The sequence below is a fragment of the Anastrepha obliqua genome, chromosome 2 (assembly GCF_027943255.1).
Source record: "Anastrepha obliqua isolate idAnaObli1 chromosome 2, idAnaObli1_1.0, whole genome shotgun sequence".
In the NCBI taxonomy this organism is placed as follows: domain Eukaryota; kingdom Metazoa; phylum Arthropoda; class Insecta; order Diptera; family Tephritidae; genus Anastrepha; species Anastrepha obliqua.
This window is the reverse complement of record NC_072893.1, coordinates 98809607-98828520: the sequence shown is the minus strand read 5'-3', so window position 1 is coordinate 98828520 and position 18914 is coordinate 98809607. Positions and strand designations below refer to the sequence as shown.

General features: G+C 32.8%; 2 protein-coding genes across 6 annotated transcripts in view; both read left to right on the top strand.

Moving 5' to 3' along the window:
* The window catches only part of LOC129238002 (GPI inositol-deacylase), a 70530-nt gene extending 67240 nt beyond the window's left edge, over nucleotides 1-3290 (top strand). For all 3 annotated transcript variants that reach the window (XM_054873028.1, XM_054873027.1, XM_054873029.1), the window contains one exon: nucleotides 3077-3290. In XM_054873028.1, coding sequence (XP_054729003.1) covers nucleotides 3077-3272 — 196 coding nt within the window. In that variant the 3' untranslated portion in view covers nucleotides 3273-3290. The remainder of the gene's footprint in view (nucleotides 1-3076) is intronic.
* Nucleotides 3291-15048: 11758 nt separating this feature from the next.
* Nucleotides 15049-18914, top strand: part of LOC129238559 (inhibitory POU protein) — a 168117-nt gene continuing 164251 nt past the window's right edge. For all 3 annotated transcript variants that reach the window (XM_054873618.1, XM_054873617.1, XM_054873619.1), the window contains exon 1: nucleotides 15049-15593. In XM_054873618.1, the coding sequence (XP_054729593.1) occupies nucleotides 15474-15593 (120 nt within the window). In that variant the 5' untranslated portion in view covers nucleotides 15049-15473. The remainder of the gene's footprint in view (nucleotides 15594-18914) is intronic.

Here is an 18914-nt window from a genome sequence, read left to right as displayed (position 1 = left end):
AATGATTGAAACCAAAAAAAAAACAATGACAATTAATATTAAGACAGTGATGACAAGGAATTCGGAATATATTTTAACAGTGAAATTTCTCTTTTAACAAGGCTTTTCTAACAAAATCTGTAGAAGGTAGAGATGTGAGGTTAAGAGTATGATTTACATTGAGATTAATATAAGTTTGAAAGTAAAGGTGAATATCTAGAGAAAAACAAGGATAGGGGCAAAGAAAAAAATGTAAAATAGTAAACATAAAGACAAGGAATAGAAATAAAGGCAAAAATACAGAGATAAAGATATATTATTGGTCGAATTTGCCGCCACGGGTGGTATTAGTAATACGAAATACGTCAGTTATCACGTAGATAAACTTTATAACTTTCAAGGTAAAACCATAAAATACATTAAAGCAGATCAGCAAAAAAAAAACACGAAAAATAATAACAACCTTTACAAGACTTCGCCACAATCATTAATGCAAAAAATTCAAATATTTCAGTATAATAAGAGGTAAACTGAAAATTTTCTTAAAAAAGTTTATAATTTTTAGATTTATTCAATGTTGAAAATTTAGGTATGAAAACTTTTAAAGTCAAATATCTTCGGTTCTTTTTGTAATTTTTATTTTTTTTTTTATTATAAAATATAATTATTAAAAAATCTTTTTGTTAAAAGGTAATTGGAAAAAATGTTTTTTCGTCATTTGCGAAAAACACCCTCACTTTAGTTTTTCTAATTGATAGTTCAACAACAATGAATGGTGGGATTCCATTAACTTTTCGAGTTATATTCAAATACGTACTCGTATAGCGAACCAGTGAACAATCAGTGCAAAATACTGATATGTCCGTTTGCAAATCGATCGAAGTGTCAATATGTATTTTACACTGGTTCGTTGTTCGTCAGTTGTCCAAGTCTCATCCATAGTGATGAATCGTTGCATAAAATCCACTTTATCTTTTCGAATTCGTTCTAAATGTTGCTGAGAAAGTCGCATTCGAGTGTGTTTTTGTTCCATTGCTATTGAATGCAGGACCCATTGTGCGCCCAGCTTTCTGAAACCGAAAACATTCTTTCAAAAAAAAAAAAGATCGGCAATTGTTCATTTAAAAAGTGCGCTTTACACATATGTCTAAATTTGTTGTTGGTACAACTGTCTTTCATAGTGTCGCAGAGTTTGAGCGTGATCTGTCATTTAGCTTGTTTTTGGCATTTAATTATATCAGTCAACCGAAGGTGTGCTCTGCGATTTTCACTATGGATAAAAATATCGAACGAAGAATATGTCTTCAATTTTGTGCTTTGAACGGGATTTCGTGTGCCGAATCGTTGAAAATATTGCAAAAAGCCTATGGCGAGTGCGCTTTATCAAAACTACGGGTCTACGAGTGGTATTTATAAGGCTTTTGCAAAGAGCCGAGAAGTCGTGGAAGATTTGCACCGATCTGGTCGCCCACCAACGTCTTCAACGGATGAAAACGTCGACAAAGTCAAGGAAATGGTGCTGGAAAACCATCATTTAAGTTTGAGGGAGGTAGCTCGTGACCTTAGCGTGTCTCACAAATCAATTCGCAACATTTTACACTATCAATGGGGCATGAGACACGTGGCTGACCGACTCGTTCCAAGAGAGTTCAATTTCTTTCAAAAAATTCATCGGAAGAAGGTGGCTGAATTCGGACCCAACGTTACCAGCATATCATAACAGGTGATGAGTCGTGAGTATTTGGGCTTGACATGCAAACAAGTCAACAGGCGCCTGAATGGCGCTATCCACATGAGCCGAAACCAAAAAAATCACATCAAAGTCGGTCAAAAGTGAAAGTCATGCTCGTTTTCTTTGATTATCATTGTGATGTGCACTCGGAATTCATTCCAAATGGTTTAACTGTAAATAAAAAATATTATTTGGAAGTTATGCGACGTTTGAGAGAGAACAGGCGTAAGAAACGGCTCAATTTGTGGAAAGAAAACGCATGGATCTTGCGCCATGATAACGCAAGGCTCATTAAGTGTGGACATTTTTTTGATCAAAAACTGGACAAATATCATCGAACAACTACCGTTTTCACCGGATTTAATTCCCTGTGACTTTTTCCTTTCCCCAAAACTTAAATTGCCACTCCGCGGATGCCGCTTTGAGTCGATAGAGGCCATTAATGAGAATTCGTTGAAGGAGCTGAAGAAGATTTCTTCAAACGCGTTTGCTTTGATGACTGGATTGGTCGTTTGGCATATGTGTATTGTTTTGAATGAAGTCTATTTTGAAGGCGACAAAATACATTTTGATGATTAAACAATTATTTTGCGTTTTATTGAACAATCCGGTACTTGTTTGACAGAATGTATATGTCTAGGACTTCTAATAAATATCTTTCAGTCACTCAAGGATTTTCCAATACGATATCCAGTATTTTTTCTACGATTTCTTGTGTTGTTGCTGTTTTTGGACGTCTTTGACGTGGATCCTATTCAAGGCTTGTACGACCTCGTTCAAATTCAGCAACCCATCTTTGTACTGTACTAATTGATGGTGAAAAGTCCTTATACACTTCCAACGTAAATTTCTTTCGCTTTTAAACCTTCCAAAAATAAAAATTAAATCACTGTACGATACTTGACGTTTTCCATTGTAGAAAATGTTGTGACGCAACGATTCTAAATGGTTTGCAAATAAGAATGAATTAAAAGATTGTAATAAAACTTTACACACGTTCATGTGAAGAGTATACCAATGTTTTGTAACAAAAAAAAACTTAGATTAGTTGCAAGGCCCTCTCTTACCGAAACTTATTGAACAACCTAGTATAAAACAAAAGGTAGAAGCCATAAGCAAAACAGTACGGAAAGTTATTATGAATTACTCTACTTTATTAAGAATGATTTTTCAAACTGTCTTACAATATTCCTAGAGAGTGTCTTTGTCGTGTGGAAGTGAGCGTTTTCGCTTTATTTGTCAGTTTGTATAGTATTTTATCCTCATCATGTTTATATGAGTATAGTTTGGTTCCATTCAAACTAAAATACCCGATTTAAATTACTAAATTTACCATAAAAAATAATTTAATTTCAATCTTTCCAGCTCTTCATTCGGGATTTGCTATAAGGCAGTTTCTATACTTTTGTACGTAAGTGCTTCATCCTGCATCATTTACTGTCAAGAGGCATTGTATCAACTGAACTTCATAATAGTTATTGTTTTTGTACTTCTTGGCGCTCAAGAACTATTAGGCCAAGGTTGGGAATATTTTGTATTGAACACAAGAAAAAACAAATAAAATGTATTATAATAAAAACACATGCTTTCTAAAATTCATTCAGGAAAAGTTAGTTTACTGCAATGATAAATTTGTCTATCTAATTTAAATTGTACGATAGCTTCTGAATCTATCGTTCAATTTCAATATTTTCAGTTATAATTTTCTCAAGGACCAATTACAGCTGCATCTACTTGTTTCCATAGCTTCCAGCGTTTGAATTATATATATAAAATATAATATTTATCCAAAATTTATTTACAAACGAGCCCGAATTTGCCAAAATATAGAATATAGTTTTTTTGTGATTTTACCAGGTTTACCACAGTTTATATCAACTCGCTGTCTTTTTTATCCATCAGTTGACTTGTTTCTCCAACAGGCATCAGTTGACTGCGGCTTATTGGTATAGACCTGTAACTTTAGAAACCCCCACAAGAAAAAGTTTGCACCTCTACGAGAGTTAAACATATCTTAATAACAATATAAATTTGTTTCAAGGCATTGAAAACATAATATAACAAATGAAAGGCATTTAATATATATTTTTAGCACATGTAGCGGGTAGTAATGTAGTAAACGCTATTGTTAAAGGATTGGTATGTTTCTGGAATCAATATAATATAAAATATATATTAGAAGTGTCCAAAGTAAAAAATAAATATTGTTATTTAAATATCGAAATAGCAATTTCGAAAAATACTGGGTCTAGTTTTTGTCCTTTGGCGGCTGCGGAAGCCGAATGGGTTGGTGCGTGACTACCATTCAGAAAAAGTTGATTACCACCAGAAAAAGTTTTTTCTAATAGCGGTTCACCCTCGGCAGCCAATGGCAAACCTCCGAGTGTATTTCTGCCATGAAAAAGCTCCTCATAAAAAATATCTGCCGTTCGGAGTCGGTTTAAAACTGTAGGTCCCTCCATTTGTAGAACAACAACAAGACGCACGCCACAGGAGGAGGAAGTCGGCCAAAGACCAAAAAAGGGGGTAATTATACATATATATGTATATATTGTTGCATGCTGTTAGAAATTGTCCCCTCATGCTAGCCTACTATGTATACTACCAGGCCATCAGCATAACCTTGAGTTTGGAATCCTAGATTGTTCAGTTTGTGGAGAAGTTCGCCTATTACTAATGTCGACAGGAGAAGAGAGTACTTCCCTTGCGGGCAACCTCTTGTGGGCTTGATAGACTTTATTCTTCCTCCTAATTCCACACTAATCGTTCTGGATTCCAGCATCGATACAATCCATCTTATGGATTTTTCCTTTGAATTAAAAATGCAGAAAATTTGTCGTCATATACTTATGTTAAATTATTCCGACTGACAACATATCAATGTTATAGTCGTATGATAAATGTTTTATAAATATCCAGAATTAAGCAGACATTTCACGAAGCTTAAATTAATTATTAAGGAAAGCCCGATCTACAGAACGGAAACACGAGACATAGGACCAATGTCATTATATTTAAAATAAACAAATAGAGTTCCTGGGGTTAGTTTGTAATTTGGAGTTTAGTAATTTGTGTTGGATCTTCCTTTGACTATAAGTTTTTGAAGTCTTCGAGGCACCGATTTGATTAAGTTTTTCGTAATATTTTGATCGATTTTTGACCATTTGACAATAATCGTACTTCTAAGACAATAATTGCACTTTTTTTCATTTTTTAAAACCGATTGAGAAAGTAATGCCCATACATTTTCGATTAGGTTAAGGTCAAGCCCACAAGATCTTTTGTTGTTTTGGAAGCACTCTCTCTCTAAGCGTTTGATTTCCCGAACATCACGTGAAGTTTTGGTTTTCATCATTTCTCTTGGTAGATCCGTATTTTTCTTGCAAATGGAAGTTATGTAAAACTCCAGTTTTGTTTCTTTTTAATTTTGAAGCTATCTGCCACATTGTAAGACCTATCTCCCTCCATGCTACAATTTGTCCCTTTTCAAATTCAGACAAAGCTTTTCCGCCCGACATATTTTTCGTTTCTAAACCAAAACAACTCCATAAATATGAGACGTAATAACTTACATTGTAAATTTTTCTTTTAAAAGCAAACGCTTTTGGTCCTATAACTATTTCGTATTGCACAGAACACACATTTTCGCATTACTAAAATATCAGCAATAAATGCGCAATAATTTCCGTTATGAGATACCGTTATAAACATACAACAACGAAACGATATTGGGACATTTTCCTATTATTGCTCTGGTAGATATCATCACTATCATCTTAGTTTTATAACTTTTTCGTGTAGTGTATCACTTGTATTAAGAACGGGGTTCGAGTTTATTTCCGATAAGGCAGTGCTTAATTTTTCATAGTTTGCATTACGAAAATTAAAAGAAATGCATTTATCATTACCATTTATAAAATTCTAGCGTTTTGATAAAAGGCACATGATGTTTGGCTTATTAGGAAAACAAGATTCAAGTTTTGATTAACTTATTGACTAAGGTATTGATTTGAATAAGATTAAGAATAAGAAAGCTATCTGGAAAGTAAATTTCATAAAATCTATTAACATTGGTTTGTGTTAAGATAACATATTGTGGTCAAACCAAACGCGATCACTAAGATTAAAGTCACCTTATAAATTGTTCACAGTGAGAGCTAAGAATTCAGATGCAAAGCTGATCGAGAACGGTGCCATTATTTGATAAATGAATAAATTTCAGGCCGTAAATTACTCTTTACGAAGATCAGAACACCACCTTCCTTTAAGTGCCCAGTCTTTAAATCATTCCTACCACAAACTTTGAATAAAAACTTCAGCACCGAAAAGGTCCATATTAAGCTTTGATCCGCATTCCGAACATATTTGAAAAATATATTATAGTGGATTTATTTAATTAACTACTTGGTTAGTGTTTGGTTGTTTTCAAAAAAAAAAAAAAAAAAAAAAACGAAACTTTAATATCAGCTGGCCAAATTATTGAATTTAATACTCTGATATAAAAAGTTGGCGAAACACCAAGATTAAAATTTATGCTATGCATATTGTCTTCAGAGATATCTTTTTTTAATCAATTTATAGCAGAAGGAAGACAACGTTGGTATTGTATGCACAGCTAAAGCAATTTAGCCCTGTGCATTAGCAATGGGCGAAGCAATAGAACGAGCAGACAAAGAGCGTGAGGATGATGATATTACTTGTTTGCTTCTGTGTTTGGATTAACTACTTCGTAGCAGCAATATAAACGAAAACATTGTTCTGCACCGCTCAATGTGGCACCGCGAAAATGCATCTAAGTGCCGATTTACACACGGAGACACCTGGAAGGGAGACACTGGATATTCTTTTTTCATGTCACATTCGCGATCACACGGGCAAAATTGTTTTCGTCAACATTTTGACGTTTACTATTTTAACATTTTCAGGTTCGGATATATTCTACAACCCGCTACCATGTAAAGCGGAGAATGTTCGTCAACAGTTTCTTAAATATTTCAGTGAATAATGCAAACTGGTTAAATAATAAATAATTTGTTGTTTTTTTTATTTACATATGTATGTATATAAATTTTTGTACTTGAATAAAAAAAATTTAATTAAAAATACTTCATATATAAATACTTAACTTAAAATTAACATGTGAAATGGGGAAAAATTAGAATTCAACATAAACATACCACATAAGTTCTTTAAATCATGCCTACTTTGCTAGGTTGGAAATACGAATAAGAAACTCAAAGCGTGTCGCCAAAAAAAATTTAAAAACTAAAACAAAAAAAAAATTAAAAAATTAAAAATAAAAAAAAAAATAAAAATTAAAAATAAAAAAAAAATTAAAAAAGAAATTAAAAATAAAAAAAATCTAAAAACAAAAAAAATGAGGAGCCGTAAACCTCCACGTGGTACTCTCTGGGGTCGTGAAAAATGTAAAAATGAACTCACCAGCTAATTACGGAAGTAAAAATGTATTTATAGTATTCAATGAATTTAAAATTTGCTAAAACTAAGGTCAGATTCGTCATCACTGATCCTTAAAACCCCTAAATATATATTTTCAGGTTAATTAAATGAGTTTTTGAATTTTGTCCGCCAACGCCTTCTAGTCGGACCACTGTGCACTGCTTTGTATGATTCACCATGGACTAGCAATTATACAGCTGCAATAAATTGTCCTAAAATTTTAAATGAACTAAATAAAAGGACAAACGCGAGTCAATAAATTGGCATACACGAATCACCAATAGCTCAGCAAACGTACAAAATCTTGAATTATAATGTTAAATTAGGTGTTAAATAACTATTCACCAAATATAAAATTTAACCAGACAGGCCATTTGAGTAATAAAAATAGATAATTTATTAATACGTAAGAGTATTTGCAAACACACGAATGTAAACAATACAAACAGAACAAGTTATTTTGACGTTGCTCATATCTACGGCGAAAAACTCAGCTGGGTGGTTGCCATCACCGTAATAAATCCTCCTTGAACCAAACTAATATCTTTGTCATTAGCTGGATGTTACTGCTTTGACTTCCGAATTCACAGAGTCATAAGAGTCCATCCAAGGCGTATCTATATGAGGTATATCGTGTCGTAAGAGTTCATGAATAAACAAGCAAAAGGAAGGGGGATTACTTGTTTGTGAAGAAGAAGAGTAGGCGAAAGCAATGGAAACAACCAAGGTGGATTTATTAAGGTGATGGCAACCACCCAGCTGAATTTTTCGCCGTAGATATGAGCAACGTCAAAATGACATGATTTGTTTGTATTTGTTTGTTTACATTCATACGTATGTGCAAATGGAACATTTATTCTCGTATGCCAATTTATTGACTCGCGGTTGTCCTTTAATTGAATTCATCTAAAATTTTAGGACAATTTAATGTGGCTGTATCATTGTTAGACCGTGGTGAATCATACAAAGCACTGGTTCGACTCGCTACTTATCGAAAAGACGTACAAAGGTCCACAAGAATTGGCAATAATTTTATCTGGTGGTGGTTTATATACTGCTTCATTGAAGCTGCTTACTGGTTTCGGATTATCACCTCTTCCCATATGGGTACGCCGCATTACCAAGGAAACCGCCAATGAAGCATGGGCGTGGTTACAGGAAAATGAGATGGCTGGTGAGAAAAAGTAGTTTCTATACGAAACTTTTCTTGGCTATATGATTTTTCTATAATTTAGATTTACCTCATCGCAATAAAGCAGCCAATATGGCCCGGTCACTGTTACAAAAACTCATTTATGATTATGAGTTAGAAAATTCTATTAGCGTACGTACATAAATATTATATATAGCAAACAAGCTCCTAAGTCTGAACACTTTTCTACCGCAATATCTATATAATGACTAAAAGGTATGAAATTTGCTATAAAAACGTTTTATGTCATTTATTAAAAACATGCATACCAACAGGTGGCGAATTGTCCTGAGCTGTTGTATTTTTTCGTCAAACATAATCCCTTAATTGAAGCTGACGAATTTCTACATGCACTGTTGGAAGCTAGAAGTGAATATTTCAGTTTTAAACATACAATTGCGATTATAAACCAGGAAATTTTGTCTGCCAGTAAATACATTAGATCTTTTGTTGCATGGTTTGAAATTGAATGCTAATTAAGATATGGAGTATAAGCAGGTATGCATAATAATAATTCGAATAATAGGCATAAATAATCATTTGGTTTTTATATCATAGAAGCTCACAGACGGCAGGCAATGGCAAGCCTCCGAATATATTTCTGTGTATAAAAATATCTGCCGTTCGGAGTCAGCCTCCCTCCATTTGGGGAACAACACCAAGACGCGCGCTACAAATAGGAGGAGGAGCTCGGCCAAACACCCAAAAAGGATCTACACGCCAATTATATATATATCATATATAGCTCACAGGCGTCATACAGACCTATATCGATACCGCACGGCGCACAGCAGGGGATAAAATCCAAATGGATTAAATAAAATTAATATAAATTTAAATGAAATTATATATATTAATTTAGTTTTCAATCAATTATTTCAATCAATTTTTCAAAGTTTAGGAACTTATGTTCTAAATACAGATTATAAAAATCAAGTTTTTCTTATATCTTAAAAAAAAATTTAAAATTCTCATTCATCATCGATTTCACAAAGTGTAAAATAATTTTTTTTCTTTTATACATATTTAATAAAGAATAATTATATGAAATGAATTCACAAGCATGTTAGAAATTTGTTATCCAGAATTTTTAAGTGTACAGTTTTAGATGTAAAATCATAGCGAATGATTTTCCACAAAAAACATGAAGCAAACATTTTTTATGCAATATGGTATGCGCTTCTCAACTGAAGTCATCATAGTCGTCAGCAGCCAGCCAAGGTGTATTTCTGATAGCCATCAATATCCTATGAGGATAGAGAATTACACATGTGGAAATTGCAAATTAAACATGTGATACAAATACAATTGAGCTCAATATTACATACATTACTTTCTGTACGCAGTGACACTTTAATTTTAGCCTTGTTTCGAAGTTTTTTTGCGTTGTGTTTCTCTATTTTAAACTTTTTCGTGTGCAAACTTCATTCTTTACATTATTTTTCACCTTATTAACGCCCGTGGCAGATTCTGAAATTTGTATTAATAATTAAAATACCGCAAACGTAGATGATTTTTTTCATATCTACAAGAACTTACAATTCACACATAAGCTACGAAGTAAATCTTCAATGAACTGTGGGAAATGTGGCGACTTTTTATTTTGTGACTATTTCCAGCGTAGTTTTTCAGCTAACCTTTCTTCAGGTAGTAAATTAACTAACCGTTTATCCTCTTTTTCCTCTGATAATCGCTATAAGTATGGAAAACAATCGTTGCTTAGTTTTGGCGAGCGTTTCTAACGCCCATTGTAACTGTATTGAATCCTCCTAGCCGGCGCTGCACTTAGGAAGAAATATTATTTAAATGCAAGTATCGGTAAGTATTCTCTTTGCTTACCTGCATACACATCACCGCATCGCATATGCTGGCATCTTCAAAGCAATTTGCTCAGGCCCACAATTTAATAAATTAATCGGAAGTACTAAGCAATTTAAACGCGAAGCTTGAATTACTTTATTTAAGTTCCACAAGGAAATCACCCTGAAAACAAACAGCTGATTTTGACGTGAAGCCTACACCAAAGGCAACAACGAATACATATATTATATGTTCTAATTATATTTGGTTGCAATCACCTGCAATAAATTCGCCTTGGAAACAACCAAACTCAAGAAGTTATACGCACTCCTACTTACTTTCTAGCCACGGCGTCTTCCACATAAAATCGCTAAAAGCTGCTTTCACAATGTAACACACGACACTAGTTAGGGAATAATTTCCTTCACAAATAATAAATAAAAATAGCTAAGTAAATTCTAAGTATAATCATGCAGGGCTGAACAAATCCAAGTATATTTTAAGAAAAACAAAAGATAAACATAATTTTCACAAACATATAATTTCTCTTCTCTCTTTCTCTTTTGTTTGTATTGCTCGTTTTTTTTGTATTGCTCGTTTTTTTTGTATTGCGAAGGGAGCTGATGGCAGACTTGTCAAAATCGCGAAAAATAAAGTAACTGTTTTTTAATGACGCTATCTAAGATACTCAATTGGCCTCGCTGCACTAATAATTGCTTGTAACTCTGTCAACTTATAAGGTGACAAGGTTATAATACGTTCACATATAAGTAACTTATCCTCTTTTTCGTGCTTAACTCCCAATCCGTAATTAAAAAGCGTAATCATCCATACAAAATTGCTTTCCCGAAATCGGAGATTATAATTTAATCCTAGATTATTACCATACTATTTTACATATAACCCTGTGTTTTCTGTGTTCAATGTTGAAACTAAATGAGATGGATGCCGGCAAAGAAAACAGATTGTAAACGTATTTCTAAAAAAAAATTTGTTAGGTATTATTAACTATGCATTCATGTAACAGAAAAACCGTGTGTCCATAAACGCTTTGTCCTCTTCTTACTTATTATAAAATGTAATATCGAATTTCGAATGCATATTATATACATACATATATAATTGACGCGTACACCCTTTTTGGCTGTTTGGCCGAGCTCCTCTTCCTATTTGTAGCGTACGTCTTGATGTTGTTCCACAAATGGAGGGACCTACAGCTTCAAGCCGACTCCGAACAGCAGATATTTTTTATTAAGAGCTTTTTCATGGCAGAAATACACTCGGAGATTTGCCATTACCTGTCGAGGACGAGAGCTATTAGAAAAAACTGTTTCTTTATTTTTGATCTTTAACCGAGATTTCTGTATTTCGAATGATAGTCACGCACCAAGCCATTCGGCTACGGTCGCCCGTTGTTGAATAAGTACAGGGTGGGCCATATAGCGTTTGCTTTTTGAACCACCTATTTTTTTGAGAATGGTAACACAAATGACATGTCAATGTGTTCATAATTTACTTAAAGGTTTGACATTTACGAAATGGGACGCTATACGCTTGAACAAAATTGGGAATTGGGAAATATGGAAAGCCTATTTCCAAAGTGAGTGAGTCTTATTTTTCTTTTCTGATTTTCACATCGGTGGCTACGTCAATAAGCAAAATTGTCGGATTTGGGGCTCAGAAAATCCATACGCTACTGTAGAGAAGCAAATGCATCCACAACGAGTCACTGTTTGGTGCGGTTTTTGGTCTGGCGCCAACATCGGGCCATTTTTTTTTCGAAAATGAGCGAGGAGCAGCGGTTACAATAAATGGCGAGCGTTACCGTGACATACTCACCGAGTTGTTTCCAAAAATTGAAGAGGATGACATGGACGACATTTGGTTTCAACAGGACGGCGCAACTTGTCACACTGCCAAAGTTACACTCGAACTTTTGGCTACCGTTTTTGAATTCCGATATCAATTGGCCGCCTCGGAGCTGTGATTTAAGCCCGTTGGACTATTTTTTGTGGGGAGCCGTTAAGGACAAATACTATGCGAACCATCCAGAGACGATTGATGCTTTAAAACAGGAAATCGAAGTTGCCATTCATGAAATTGGAGCCCAAACAATCGAAAATGTGCTTAAAAATTGGGTTGATCGCATGGCCTACTGTAAAACCAGTCGTGGCAGTCATTTGAACGATATTTTTTTTCATTCATAAATGACAATGTTCAATCTTCAAAATAAAAACAAAAGTTTGAAAAAATATTGATTCGTTTTTTTTATAGCCGATTCAAAAAGCAAATTTTACATGGCCCACCCTATACTCGTATGAGTGTAAAAGTCATATTTATATATTTATATAAAAGAAGTTCTATAGTGGAAAATTATTAATACCTATTTGACTCAAAACATCGATATAATTGTCGAAAAGGTTTTGATTTTTAAAATCTTATGCAAACAAGTGCAAGAAACAACACAGTTTCGAACAGTATGTAAACCAAAGAGGCTAACCTTACTAAGTGTGACAGATGAATACTACGAAAAAATATGTGTTAGTGTCCCCTATTTGATTTAAATAGTAAAAAAGATGCAATACTCCAAAGGGTTTTACTGACTCATTTCTAACTTTCTGTTGGAAAATGTTAAGGAAACAAATGATCTTGACATTACCATATTTTTTAATCAAACTTCTGATTTAGCAGTCGCTTTGGTAATATTGCCAGAATATCATATTAAATTGCTGGATTTATAAGGCAAAATCGTGCCAACTTTTGTGATTGAAAGTTTTAAATAAATAAAAAAACCAGTTAAAAAAAACACAGTTTTAATACAATGAGTTACGCAAAAAATGTATACAAAACAAAAGCATGCTCAAAACTACTTTGTAAACACGTATATATATGTATGCTTTGGTTTTATATGTACATATGTATGTTTATTGAATAAACTGCATCAATTTCGCATCTAGAGCTGTAGTGGGTTAAAATTAAAAATGAAAGTAAGGCAACTTCAAATGTGCGTACATAAAACTGGCTGGCACACTTCACATTATTACACTATGCTATTATATACAGTGATCACACAATCTATTCGTACACAAAAAACTTTAGCTTTGCGCAAAATATTTGCTGTGACAATATATTTTTTTTGGGTCAGTCTAAGAATGTTACATTCACACAGAAATACAAACTTTTAGCAGTTTCCAAAACTATTGCAAAGACAATAGCGTTGCGCCATTCGGTTTTTTATAAAGTTTTTTTGAGGGTTTTTACTCAAGGCGAATCTATTAAAGGTGGTGTTGGTAAATGAGCGCCTTTGTTTTTACGTATGTTTTTTGATTACGCTTATCATTGGCAAATATTATGGTCTAAAGATAAGCTCGAAAATTTGTTGCAAAGTCGTGAAGAGGATGCTGAGTAGCCTCAAAAATAAGAGTCAAAGAAAATAAATAAACACCAGTTTTGAAATTTCTGTTTACGTTTTTTTTCTCATATTTGGTTTGGTTTCAAAATGATATCAATACAATTTTATTAAATGAATTTAATTAAAATTAGCGTGTATACCTTTACATAACGAAATACCAAAATTGTTATTTCAGAACACAATAATGATTCGTAAATGCAACTTCATTTTTTTTTTCGAAATTGAGAAAACACTCCTTAGCACTCCTGTTACGTAAAACAAAACATACAATGTCGATAATGATTATTAGAATTTTTTTCAGAGCGTTTCGATTTCTCTCGTATCTACATGTTACCACAGAAAGGGGACGATATTGTGCTTTAAGTTGTCATTTTCTTAAGTGTTCGGTTGCTTTATTTATTTTATTTTTACTTTTTCAATTTTCAAAACAAAATATTTTGTTTACATTACACATTAAATCAGAAATAACAAAGAGTTTTAGATTTTGGGAGGTTAGTAGGAAATATCATAATCTTTTTACCTGTCAGGTGGCTAATATGGTGACCGAAATCTTCTTTTTTGTATCATGATACTTAATAACTCTAATAATCGCGTTAATTGAATTATACGAAAAATAATAAAGAACGGTAATAAAGTAATTGAAAAAATGATATATAACTTACCGATTAGTTTTATATTTGGCGCTACTGGATATATTCCAATTGTTTGGTTTCATAAATCTGAAAAGTTACGAAATAAGAAAACTAGAGTTTTAAACTTTCTGCATATTTTTACCACTGATTTACTGTTATTTTATCCAACTCAAAGCATGAACTGAAATGAAATTCGTTTAAATAAATGTCTAAAAAAAGATGGAAGAAGGTAAAAATTAAGAAAACCGTAGAATATTTAACGTTTAGGCAGATAAATATTTATATTGACTTTTATGACTCCAAGTCAGAACGATTTTTAAAATTTCCTTTGATAACATAAACGCAATTTAAAAACTCGTTCGTTTGGGGTTTACCGTGAATATTGAGCTCTCTGTGTTGCAATAGTGTTGTTCCAAATTTTGTCTGAGTTACATTTGCGCAGCCGCCAAACTCGCTCTCTATTTCTTAAATAGAGAATTATACTCGTATGGTAAGTACACAATTTCAAAAGCATGGTAACATGCGTATGTATTGTACATGCACATTTGTATATGTGAACGACATACCTTCATAAATGAAAAGCTTTAAGGATTCTACATGGTACTTATTATATAAAATTACCGTCGCTTCAATTGACCAATGACAAGCATTTATAAGGAAACATTTCAAATCTAAATTCAGCTATCTTGAAGGGTGTGTCGCAATACGACACGCCTCACATCAATAATGAAATTTTGTCCTTCCCAAATAAACTGGAGTTAGTGAAACTCGTCATAGAATTCTTTATCATACTGTTGTCTAGTTGTGAAATCTGTTCGGGTCCGATTAGTTTAAACAATGGTAAATTCTTCTGAATAAACTACATTAGATGCAATTACGAGCGCGTTTTTTTATTTTAATCACTTCATAATTTACCAATTTGTAATTCACAGTTGGTTTTTTGATGAAGCGTTACGTATTGTGATCGGTGCAAATATACATACATAAGTACATATGTGAAAAGTGTCTTTGTTTACAATACAAAAATGCAACTGCAAATTGAATAAATACAATGCTCACTATTTGTATGAGAAGTTGCCTTTAAAAATCAGAAGGAAGAAGATTTTAGCAATTTTTACACTACTCTTTCCTAATACCTTTTCCTGCATATTTATATGCAGGCATACCTAGATTAAAGAATAGTGCTTCAAAATTTATTCGCCAACGACTTTTGACGCCTCCCGGGCGTTTAAGCTCGAGGAGGATTTCGTAGGAAGTTGTGTTACAATGTCAATGTATTCAACGACGGATAAAATGAAAATGTCGGCTCCTACGTGTTTTCCTGGTCGATATAGCCCGACCTATAGGGGCCCTGATCAAATGAGGAGATGTATGCCAAACCCTTCTGTAAGTATAAGAAGTCGACATCATTGCTGGACAAACGGGTGGAATAAAAAATTACAAATAGTTAAAATCTAGTTAATAAACTTGGCATAGCTGCCGTTGGCAAGGCTGACGCTGAAAGTATCCTCAAAGAAATGATATACAATCATATACATTTTGCCACTCGCCGTTTTTGTTTTTCTCAATTAAGCATGCATCTTTTATAACCATCGTTCATAATCACTCTATCCCTCCCATAATCTTCTTTTTTGACGAAGAGCATTTATGGTATATCTACATGCACGTTTTATTTACATGCGTGTGTATATTTTTATATATGTAAATATTTACTGTTTGCGAGTTAGAGAAATAAAATAGATGACAAATCTTAGCCGACACCTACATAACATATGTATGTACATCTATGCGTAAGATTTGAATGCTCAATTCAATACCAATCTTTGAGCTTTCATGTATTGTGTAGAAGATTTTTATTTTACCTAGCGCCACATCCATTGCTCGTTATGGATTGAGCGGATGATTACATATTCTATCCTATATATTTTAAAGGTTGTTTATAACATAGTACAAATATTTAGTAGTCCTTTTCACAAATATTTATCTTAAGAATATTTGTGCAGGAATTTAATCAATAGGTGGGATAGTGTCTAATAGTCACTAACAATGGTTTGGTTCTTATATCTAAGAAAAATGATTTAAATTCACAAACTGGTCTTATTTGTAATGGCTTATCATGAGTATATTATTATGTAAAATCTTGAATTTAATCACCCAATGAGCAACATCAAAATGCACACCACAAATTGGAGCAGGAGTTCAATAAAAGATGTACTCGGATAGGATATAGTTGCATCATTTTACTAGTAGAAGCGGACTGTGCAATTAATCATATTTTAATGCACATATTTATTTAAATGCTCCTGAAGAGTATTCCGACGTGGCTGATGCAATTATACACATATTTTCAGTGTGATAGAAAGGGCATAAATAGTTACTCGCCTTTTTAAATTTCATTCAGATTTCACGAAAAATGTTCGGTGTTGAAACCCCTCATTTCAATTTTGCCTTTTAACTCAAACCTCTGTGTATGTATGTATAAGTTTATGAGGGATGGAAGGTCTTCGTTAATATTTAAAAACCATTTGCCCATGAAAACTTTACAAAGAGTTTAAAGGTGTTTCTATAATTATTCACTTTTATCTTAAATATTTTAATACCAAATTAAATGTGTCACACTAAGCAGATAAGGACATCTGATATTATAAGAGATCATTTAACGACATAAAGAGTGATAAATGTAAATAAAATAAAAATAATGAGTTATTAGAATTTAAGTTAAAAACCATGCTATATTGGGGCTCTCAGTTATGTCAGCCCCAAAATGTGGCCCTGTTTTGGTAAAACTGTTCTGCTTAGATATATCTGGCTTGTCATTCATATAATTGTAGTTACAAAAAAAATTTACTTTAAACTAAAATTTCCTTTCTAGAGTGCTACTTAGTAAATTGAGATGAAATAAGAGAAAAGCAGCACTTGCTAAATGCGTAGGAGGTTCGGCACTAAAATAGTATGCATCGATGATGGATTATTTGCTAATGAAAAGCTCAAGCTATCTGAAAGTGTAGCTGTTTCACATTTAAGAAATTGTAAAAAATTCTGCAAAAATTCAAGTTTGGAAGTTGAATCCATAAACTGTAAGGGTTAAGAAAAACAAGGTTATTTAAAGGTTGGGTTGATACAAACGGTCTAAGCCCGAAGTCTTGAAAATATTCTTTAAATTATATGTTTATATTCGCAAAATAGACGGTATACTAAATATCCTTCAGAAATTAAATTAGAAAAATTAATTGCATCTTATATTTTTTAAGTATAGCTTTAAGGGGGAAGTCTACTGTGACAAGGGAAAAAACAGGCTTATTTTCCGGATTTTATTTCTAACAAAATATTGCTCGTACATAAAATCTATTTAAACTCTTATCTTTATTATATATTTAAGTTTTTGAAAAAAAAATTTTAAGTCAAACGGTGTACATGAAATCTTACGTTTCGGTGATCTAAAACAAAAAAACAAAATATTGTTATCATATACATAGTATTGACTCTCGTCTGACGTAGGATTATGTCGATAAAAAATTTTGGCGTTGAAAAAAAAATTCTTGAAATTTTTTTCTTTTTTTTTTGCCTAAAATTGATGTTACTATTGTTTATAACAATTTAACAAATAACGATATCAAAAAAATCCTATGTCAGACGAGAGACACTATTACAGAGAATATATAATTAAATTTTTAAGCTGATTCATTTATCAGAACTCGAGATATCGTGTACACCGTATACAAAAACTTAGTTTCGAGAAAAATGCGTTTAAAGTTTCATGTGCCGCAGGTACGCGCTTTGGAGCGCTTCGGGAAAAGGTCGAAATTTCAACGAAGAAAAATTTAGCCAGCTGTAACACATATTCTACCTTATTTAAGAGGGTTCAAAGTATTTTTTAAGCTAATAAAAAAAAATCGATTTTTTGAAAAATTTACAGTAGACTTCCCCCTTAAACAATTAATAATTTGCTTCAAATTTTCTAAAAGGATTTGAAAAGCTAAATCTGTGTTCTACTAATTGTTTTATTTTGTAAAGCAGGAAAATGTACATATTTATATGTAATAATAGAGAACTTAGCTACAGGTTACAAAAAAAATGCATCAAAAATTTACTGGGAAAGGACCAGATTATATAGAAGGGAATAGATGGCCCCCAAAAAACTTCTGACATGAAATTGAAGTTTTGTGGTTTCGCAGCAAATTTTTAGTGAACAAAATTAATTCTTTGCACTTCGCTTTTACACTTCAAGGAATTAAAATTAAAAAAGAAATATTTTATAAAATGATTCTCATTTTCAAGAAACATGTCAAACGTTTCTTTTTTTAAAACATGAAAATTCATTTTAATCTGATGTGTTTACCCATGATTTAATATTGAAAAGTTCTGTATGCAGTTCTGGCTCTGCCTGAAATTTGACATTCTTTAATCTATTGTTGCATTTCCGAAGTAGGGAGAAAGAGGAAGAATGTGAGCGCCCATGCGATAATGATGGTAGAAAGTTCGTAGAAATAGTACGCAAAGTAAACATTACGTAATGCGCTTTATGAATTCATGAAAGTATGCAATGTATTAGGTGTTTTAATAGAAATATTGAGCATGTAAAAATATGAATTGTTAACATTGGCGGTCGCTATAGTCGAATCGTTTGGTGCGTGACTATTATGCGGAAAAACGTAGAAAGTGGGTTCGAATCTCCGTGAAGCATCAAAATGAAGAAAAAGTTCTTTC